Source organism: Diadema antillarum, unplaced genomic scaffold (assembly GCF_040938485.1).
Source record: "Diadema antillarum isolate AM-2024a unplaced genomic scaffold, OU_Dant_1.0 seq00001826_RagTag, whole genome shotgun sequence".
NCBI lineage: Eukaryota > Metazoa > Echinodermata > Echinoidea > Diadematoida > Diadematidae > Diadema > Diadema antillarum.
Window position 1 is genome coordinate 96,031 of NW_027272500.1, and position 9,776 is coordinate 105,806.

The following is a 9,776-nucleotide window of genomic DNA, read 5'->3' on the forward strand; positions in this document are numbered from 1 at the left end:
GATATATGCTAGTTATGATAAAAACTTTATCGATGTCATCGTGAAACTTTCAAAGTAAGTGGTAATGTTACATATTTACGAAAACAGGCTAATCGTATGGAATCTTCATTTGCAATAAAGCAATCGAAACTTCCTGTTTTACATAATATGTAAATCTGTGATGTTGAAATAAGTAGGATTAGAAAGACAAAAAAAAATAATGTAGTGTTCAATAAAAGAACATGAAGCAAACCTTAAAAAGTATCTCATTATAAAAGAAAGCAAATATGATTAAGAACTGTTACTATTCCTGTGTCGATTTAAGAAGCGAAGATTGAGGACCAAAGTTCTTTCAGTGGATGCAGCAGAGTAAAAAAACAAAGAAACACACAAAACCCAAAATTGGAATGTATTAAAAGGCCTTTAATTTTCAGAAGACAGTGGTCGCTCTTTCCTCTTGATTATCACTATCGCACAGGTCAAAAACGACAGGAAGAACACGATGACGAGCAGGACGTACATAGTCGACGACCGCTGAAGAACTCCCCGACGAAGACCAGCAATAGGATCTGTAAAGGCAGGAACAGATATTAAGGGAGTGCCAAAGCGTTTCAACAAAACAGAACAAAAAATACAAAGACGTTACGGTGAAAAGACGTTACGGTGAAATTTCATTCTGAGTGCAGACTGTAACACCAGAGAATTCTTGTCCACTAACATACCAGGGGTAGTATCGTCTTCAGGAAATAAATTGATGAAGTTTCGTTAAACATTTAATTTTCCACGATGATTAACATTCAATCTGCTTGTTATTCAGGGGAAAACAAAAGGTTTAACCGTCTTTTAAAGCGCAAGCACTCTTCAATTTGATAAATTATATTTTGATTGCTATGAGTTTAATTTTGAAAACAGAAACCAAACCGAGAGGCATGTTAATTAAGAAATTATGCTCCTGTGAATCATAAGAACAGTCTGATTGTTTTCCTTTTATTATTGATGTCTACACTGCACCAGGCATTCTAGGGCGAGTATCGGACTGATTAGCGAATATAATTTTTTGATGAATAGGATGTTGGCAGTTGATAATATGTTCATCTTGGATGGATATGAACCCTACCAAACTTGCATGGCCATAGCCATAGGCCGAGCCATCAACAACAGAGATGCTATTCCTGAAAATTGCAGGAAATGGTCGACATTGTTTGTTTGTTTGTTTGTTGTTGTTGTTTTTTAGATGGAAGAATGGGATGCTACGAGGTCGGCTTTCCCATGTAATTGCCAGGGGTGGAGATGATATATTCTCCGTTGTGTGGCCGTTGTGTTTGGTATTTTCGTACGTGATTGCTTTACTGTTTACTGAGCAATACGAACTAGCAAGGTTTTCATTTGCTCTGAATTTTAAAACTTGATAGCTTGTCTACTACAACAGTAAACAGTGTCATAAAGTAGCGTAAACTCCGACCTTATCCTCTGAAATGCATATTGAAAAGAGCAGATCCTTCCTGGGGAACCTATCATCACAAAATTTCTGGCTCAATATTTTCCATTACTTTATTGTTTTAAGAGAAACAAACTTACATTGGACCTGTAACGTTCTTAACTGTTCGCTGCTAAGAAGGCTACACTGAAGGACTCCCCCATAATCAGCCACGGTTGGATGCAAAGTCAACTCGCTTCTAACGCTGTACGTAGCTACATTGACAGTTCCTTAAAAACAATACGAATGATCAAGAATGATAATAAACTGGTCATTATTTTTAGTACTTCAAAGTTGTTGTAACTTGATGACCATCGTAGACCACCGCATCCTGTAGACACAGATCGCAATCTCATTGGCCAAGATGTTCATTGGGGAAAAAAATTCCTTAAGAATTATCGCCTAACAGAATCACATCAGTTTTTCAATTATAAAGGAATATAATTATTCATACTGGATATTGATAGATTATCATTTCAAACATCATACTTAGAGGCATTATCCTTTGTATTCAATTTAGTATTGGATACGAACTGTCACGGGAAATTTACACGTACTTACGTATGGAACTGACAATTAGCCATGGTTTATTAAACCATGGCTTCCTGTCAGTTCCATACGTAAGTCACAAATGTGTAATTAAATTAAACGCCCACAACCACACACACACAATGACACACACACACACACACACACACACACACACACACACACACACTCACACACATACTGGAGGGAAGTTTAGGGGAATTTGATTTTTGAAGGAACATATACAACGAAGAAACAAAACAAAACACAACAATATGATTTTTGTTTAACCAGGTTCTGGGGAAAAGATAAACTGAAGAGTTTGTTCGCAAAAATCGATACGTCCATTTTTGAAGATTTTGAAGTAGGGTCTCTGTCATAAAGTACAAAATAATACCTTTTGAATGATATACTGGTCACTACATATAAAGGTACATTTTTATTTTTCTTGACCTTTAATCGCAAATATCTCCATTTGGCAAATATGGACTTATCGGTTTTTGCGAACAAACTCTTCAAATACTCTGATAAATGTTAAGTGCACATTATGATTGTATACTGCCCTTATAGATTGACTAACAAGCGATTATTGATTATACATCATATCATACAAAGGCCCTATATACATTGATACCATATGATTATTGCTGATATATCAGCGTGTCCCTAAAATCCCCCATACATACGTCCACACGCACATCATTTATTATGGTATAAACTGGTCATCCTAAAGTACCCTAATCACTGCCTCTCTTATTCTTCTCAACCAATTCAATGGACAACACTATAAAATTCAGTGTTCTGTTTCCTCAGAAATACTTTATTGATTCATATTCTTTCGTTTTGATTATCAATACATGTAGATTGTAATTGTCATTTATATATGATATTAACACATATGATATTGACATAATTAATTAGGACTTCACATTTTCATTAGAAAGACTATGTAATGTATTGTGATCGATCGGAAGCACAAGAAGGTGTTTAGAAACGAGGCATTTCAAGCAAGTCTCAAAGAACTTTGGTTAGTTCCAGACACAGAGTATAAGTAGCTTCTAATTGGTATCGTGATATTTGGTGAATAGGGATGGCTCTTTAGAAATTCTTTCTAATAATAGTAATTATCATCATTGATGGACCTCTCATTAACTTGAACATATTTTTAGCACATGACTTTCTCTGCATAATCTATTCTAGCGGCGTCGATCCTTTTTTCAGGATTGCTAAGTGTATCAGGAGGATGTGGGAGGAGGTATCCCCCTCCCACACGACGGATATTTTGCATTTTCAGATTTGAAATTCAGCAAGCCGTTGTGCAATGAGTGAAATATTTGGACAGTTTTATATAACAACAAAAGAAACTTTTCCTCATTTCGAGGGTCTGGCAATATACGGCACTGGGGTCTGGTCGCCGCGGGTGCCGTCGGCGCCGCCGCCGCACAGTGGGCCAGGTGTGAATAAAAGTGCGCCAAAATAGGGATTTAGTCACTGGAAGGAAATTTATTTTTTTCATATCCTAGGCACAGATTACATCCTCCTGAACACCTCTGATCAATAGTTTTTCTTGAAATTAATTTTAAGTGGATTATTTATCTACAAAAAGACTCAAAATTTGTGAATACTGGGTAAAACACGTGTAAATGCAATATTGCGGTTTTTAAAAGGTTTCCGCCGAACAAGTCGTTTGACCCTCTTCATATTTTCAACACATGTGTCAAATTAACTATTTTAAATGATCATAAACTCTACAGAGCAGATTTTATTCCCTCTGAAAGTAATTTGGGTCAAAACAAGGAAAATTTGGCTAAAAATAGCAAATTTCTTTTAATGTGTAAAAATGGTCAAAATTCCTATTGATTCCCGCGCTAAAAATATCACAGTCGTAGTTGTAGTTCCTGCTTTACAATGATACCAAACTTGGCTGCAATCTTCCGCAATCTTGTGAAGAAAACCCAATTTTCCATCCGCATGTTTGCCTGGTTTTTGCCAAAATCTCGCGTGCGGTGAAAGCACGCACCCAATGGATCCTCATACGCAGGCACGGCACACACAACAACAGAGACCACAGAGATGCAAGAGAGAGAGAGAGAGAGAGGGAGAGATGGGAGGGGGTCTGGTGAGGAGCGGGGTGTCATGTTCATCATGATTGATAGGTGTACAATGTTCACATCAAACCAGCTAAATGACCATGAATGTCTCGATGGTCTAACCCTATAATGCCTGTGTAGAGAGTTACTTGCACTGATTAACAGCATGCCAACTACCCACATTCAAGAAACATAAAGATCTGACGTTCTCCTCCTGAACGATTCTTTCGACCTGGTTTTTCATGGTACCAAAATTATATTTTTATATCCTCTTATTATTGATAATCTTACAGTGTCGATAAACAGTTCATGATACTTTGTTTTAGCATGATGTTTTCGCAACACATACCATAGGCTTCTGCTTCTGCTTCTGTTGCGTTTTGTTTTGTGTAGGGTTATTGAGGTGTAAGGTTTCCAGGGTGGGTGTTAATGATCTTTTTCCCTGTATTGAAATAACTCATGCCTTAGGCATGCCTGTAGACCACACTGGTCAAATCAGTTGGAAGGGGGAGGAGAATCATTCGGTTCTTTTTTTCATTACGAAAATGTATAGAGTATCTTTTCTCCGCAAGTATATGTATGCCCTAGAATGTAGAATAACCATTGTTTTCTCACCTTTATCAAATAAAGTAAATACTATTTTCAAAAGGAATGTTTTAACTGAATTATTAGTTTATCATAATAATATCACCTCTCTGTCTTTCAGTCTACCTCGAAGCCACATCTTCATCCATCATTATGCGATTATATCTATAGTCTTGTAACATCCTACATACTTACAAACAATTCTCAATAGGCGTTTTCACATCAGCCCGATGTTTCGAAATAGCGCGCTATTTTCTGACTTCAGAAATTAACCCGATCATGAAATAGCGCGGTATTTGATAATGTGAACACAAATTAGCACGCTAAATGTATCGCTCTGGTCGAGAAAATGTCTCGAGTCCAACTCGGGAAATTTCTGAAATAGCGGATAGTAGCGCGCTATTTGATAATGTAAAAACAACTCGAGAAATTAGCCCGATGCATCCCATCATGGCTAGCGTGTGTGATCCGATCGATCGAGGCAAACTGCACACAAATCATGAGGAATTTTTGAGAGGGCATACACATTACTTATGCTGTTTGCACATACTCAGCTGTCGAATAAGCTCGAAAAAAAATTCGGGCAAATTCTCTTCGGTCTGATGTGAATAAGAAATGAAATAGCGCGCTAGTTCGCAATCGCGAAAAATATTTCGAGTTTGGATTTTTATCGGGCTGATGTGAAAACGCCTATTAATTCATTTTGAAGAAGTATGAAGACCTCTCTAAAACATCTTTAAGGCTTTATATGGCCTTAACGGGCTTAACATAATAACTTTATCCAATTTCCTTTTCAATTTGTGTACAATGTTTGTTTCTCACTTATCTCTTATTTGCATTGCTAACGCATGCATTTTCAAGAGGGGGACATAATATATAGCAAACTAATGATAAATACCAAAAAAGTCCTGAAGGGCGCCCCTTCAAGTGTGACCTAAGTCTGAACCTTTGACGTCTTTCTTTTATTTTTGTTTCTTTTATTTTGTTACTTTTCATGTTGTTTCTGCACACGCGTTACAGCTACAGTTCGCACTATCAATTTTCTGACATTGGAAAAAATATTATTGTAACGTGAGAAATATTATATTTCTCATTGGATGTTCACAGCCAATTAGAAATCCCTATAAAATGACGTCATATGTGTTTGAAAATATTTTCATTGCACTCTACGGGTCTGATTACCCCTAGATCCGTCAATTTAGCATAAGTTTTGAGTCGATCTCGGTGAATATGAATTTTGGCGCACTTTGGAGCCATTCTGGCCCACTGTGCGCCGGTGAGCAGAGGTGGATGCTCGCACTTGGGCACGCATTCTCAATTTGGATTGGTCAGAAGTATAGTGTTTTACATGATAGACCCTGCATCCTTGCAGTACACGTACAAGTACACGTAAATGCAAACCTGTACGCGTTCCGTACCGTATGGGTGTACAATACGGTTTTGTAAATAGTAAACACTGGCGAATAGATTTGTATAAAATCAGTGCTTCCAGAGCCCCGGGATGCGAATTGTTTGTCCTCCACGAAATGTTTGTCACTTTTGCAAAATATCAAGGAAAAAACAAACAAATACGCAATGATTATTTAGCGTCCGGCGTTGCGGTTGCTCGCAGACTGAAGTGGTAATAAGTATTCATAAAATTATATATAAATACAATATATACATATATAGATATATATACTAATATATGTATGTACAGTGTATTTATATAATAGGTCTGAAAGGTGCGTTGGGTGCGTTCGCACGACCAGACGTACCCACCCCACCCCCCCCCCCGTGCCGTCCCTGCCTATTATTCTATCTGCCTAGGAGTCTACCTTTCTGTGGACTAATGGAGTAAACTTACTGTCTCCCTCACACCTCACTCCAGCGTCTTCATGATGACCACAATCTTCACATCCCCAGTACGCACGCCGACATTGCAGCAGAGATTGTTCGGTTCCAGCACAGTTTACCGGGTCAAGCCAGATTGGTCCCGTTCCCTGTCCAAAGTGGGCTGACCTATAACGAGCTGAGGCCGATGAGTAGCCGAGATCTCTGCACACCACGTGCGCGTCTCTCATATCCCAGCCATCGTCACAAACCGTGCCCCACTGCCCGTTACACGATATCTCAACGCGGCCCTCCCTTTCGCTTGATCCACCTACCAGTCTTACTGTGTTTTATACGAAAAATGTTACATTATATAGGATCGACTTAGTAGGCCTACAGCCAAAACGAAAATCAACACATACGCAATTCAATGTGATATATTATTGTACTGTAATATCCCCTAGTTTGAAAATCAATTACACATGTCTGCATTGGAAAACAGTTGATTCGTATCAAAGGCAAGTGTGTGATCAGGTACATGTATTACAGTAATTTTATGGTAATATTATTTTAATTTAATGATTGCTTGTTGTTGATATCTTTGGAAGAGGTGGTGGGCTAAGTTTCTGTTCATCGTTGCTATGATAATTTGTATTATTATCATTAATGATAATAATAATAATAATAATAATAATAATAATAATAATAATGATAATACTAATTTTTTATTATTTCTTGTTAACAAGAAAAGAGGACGAAAATCTGTAATGTTGACGCTGATGCAAGATCAAACATTTCTGTTTCATTTTGCCCTGCCTGTTAAGTGTGTGCTTTGGAACGTTGTCAGGATATGAATCCGCGTGTACTCACCCGCATAGCCGGGACACGTTCTCGAGTAAGTGTTGCAGTCGCAATAATTTTAGTGTGGCCGCTCTACTCTCGAACTTGGTCTGCTTTTGTCAGTCAGTGATGCTGGTCATCCATTCCACAAGACATCATCTTCTCATAGATTTTTGAAGGACGATTTCCTAAGGAATGTTAATGAAGCGGAAATGTTGAGATTTATCCCCAAAAATAATTTACTGAGAAAGGAGAAACAGTGGTTAGTAGCGCCATGTTATTGACATAAACTCATGCAGAAAATCAACTGTCATTTCCGTCGTTCAGGAATTGAACCCTGTCCATGAAAAAAAAAGTACTTTTCAGGAAACCTTTTTCAACACTCTTCCCTGAAATAATTCTCATCATTACAAATGATGCACTCTTTCTTTTGCCTAGCCTGCCGTAATAATGTGATACAAAAATTAAAACATCAAACACTATCTATGGATGGAATTGACAGAATAATAAACCGGAAAAGACGATCAATAGGACAGTTCTTTTATAAATTTCCATCGCTAAAACTATCAATATTTTGTCAGTTTTATATTCAGCGTAATACCTGCACATGGACGTCATCACAGTGTATAACTGAGCAAAGACAATTATAACGCGGTCCTCCTAAACCCAGTCATAGAGAGGACGTAATATCATGAGGCACTTCGCTCTTTTAGCAGGTTCTATGTCAGAGTTTACGGAGTGTAAAAAAAAAGGTTACTCTTAAACCCCAAACTACACGTCTGCTGCAACGCAGGTAAGATCAACAAGTATTCCAACTCTAGAACTCTATAGAAGAAGAACATTCTAACCTTATAGGGTATTAAACGCATATTTCTGTGATAACTCGTTATTGCAGGTGAAAGTTCACTTCCGCTTTCAACCTCCAATGCTTTTCCCTTTGCCGTTAGTGCGACTTGAATCTTTTTCTCTATGCTCATTTCTACAATGTAAACATTCCCTACACTTACGATTATGGTATACACCAAGTATAACATTTGTAAGTTGTAGTTTTATTATTTTGCACTAATTTAACTTCTGCAATGATCACTTTTTGTAACCTCAAGAATACGAGTCTCGGCTGGTACAAGACTGTTAATTGTAACCTTTATAAGCAATGGGCAGAAACTGAACGTCTCCCAACACCTGTGACAGCTATTAAATTCAACATTAGTTTGGTCTAACAAGTTAAAATACCACCTCCTTAACTAGTTTACATTCAAGGCAATCTCATCATAGGCTTGTTTACATTTATCTGTTTCTTTAAATATTTTTTTCTGTCTGTCTAATAGATTGTCCGCTGATAGTCTGTAAAGTTTCTTCCCTTTCACTTATCTCAGCTCTGATGTATGGAAGGCGCATCTTACACTGAATTTGTCCTAAAATCTGTCAAATCTTCGCCTCCAACACATGTGTATGAACAGACAAAGTATTTTTGACTTTCCAGAATTCATGTTGAGTGAAATACACGTATTATTTTATCAGGTAATGTACTGATATCAATTGAGGGTGTCGCACTAGGTGAAAGGTGACTTCCGTCCTCAATGCCAGACTCAATTTATGAGGCATTCTCTGTATTTTCCTTATAGGTAGGCAGATATTTTCATTGAATAAAAAAAGATATGTTATTCAGTTCCTGCTGATATTAGAGAGAGACTTAAACCCTAGATATATAAAAAAACGGGAAAAAAGAGCAGTTTACTTGTCATATTTTTCTTCGTACTGTAGAATGCATCACATGTCTCCTTCATCTCAGCGCATTCACTGTTTGACGACATCATTGTTAATCAGAGGAGAATATATATATATATATATATATATATATATATATATATATGTGTGTGTGTGTATGTGTATGTATGTGTGTGTGTGTGTGTGTGTGTGTGTGTGTGTATGTGTAACTTTATCATGCTATAACAAGGAACATATCAATCTTAATTCTGATGTGACATTATGCCAAGATGTGATTACACGGTAGCAAGGAGCAGAAATTTGCATCAAAACTGAAGTCTAAAAGTCTTGATTTTCAATCTCGTTTGAAAAGTTTGCTTTCAGGAAATGCGCCATCAAGTTTGTCCAGTGGGCAGCTTATCGTTCTAAAAATGACAAATTTCAAAGACCCTTGCCTCAAAAATCACAATTCTATCTAACGCATTCGGGTTGTACTTCATTTTCCACAAAGATTTCGCTGGTGGTTGTGAAGCCGTCTGTAATGAAGCCGTCTGTGATTTGGACGCCATTCAAAAACCATGTTGGTACAGCCGAGCCTGATACATCATGTCCTGTGCAAACCGCGGTGACTTCACGGCCAGCCCGGAGAGGCGAGGGTACCTCGAGGTTCAACGTCATTCCAGCTGAAATGTAGGAAGATTGACTGATAGATCCCAATAGAATGCATCAATAAAGAGCAACAAAATGCCTTCACAGTC

At 37.6% G+C, this 9,776-nt stretch overlaps 1 protein-coding gene across 1 annotated transcript; it reads right to left on the minus strand.

The window, feature by feature from the left end:
• Positions 1–402: 402 nt before the first annotated feature.
• Positions 403–6,741, minus strand: LOC139712601 (galectin-3-binding protein A-like). The gene is made up of 3 exons (XM_071624409.1): positions 6,506–6,741; positions 1,558–1,686; positions 403–548 (listed from the first exon to the last, which is right to left on the minus strand). Exons 1-3 carry the CDS (start codon positions 6,720–6,722, stop codon positions 403–405), a joined length of 492 nt encoding a protein of 163 aa, XP_071480510.1. The 5' UTR covers positions 6,723–6,741.
• Between the last annotated feature and the right edge of the window lie 3,035 nt (positions 6,742–9,776).

What these genes read in the sequence shown, in the direction of transcription:
- LOC139712601 (XM_071624409.1), bottom strand. Translation starts at nt 6,722, where the DNA reads ATGAGAGACGCGCACGTGGTGTGCAGAGATCTCGGCTACTCATCGGCC. An exon ending in AGTGAGGTGTGAGGGAGACA is followed by an intron (nt 1,687 to 6,505) that starts GTAAGTTTACTC and finishes ATTGTTTTTAAG; the next exon opens with GAACTGTCAATGTAGCTACG. An exon ending in AAGAACGTTACAGGTCCAAT is followed by an intron (nt 549 to 1,557) that starts GTAAGTTTGTTT and finishes CTGCCTTTACAG; the next exon opens with ATCCTATTGCTGGTCTTCGT.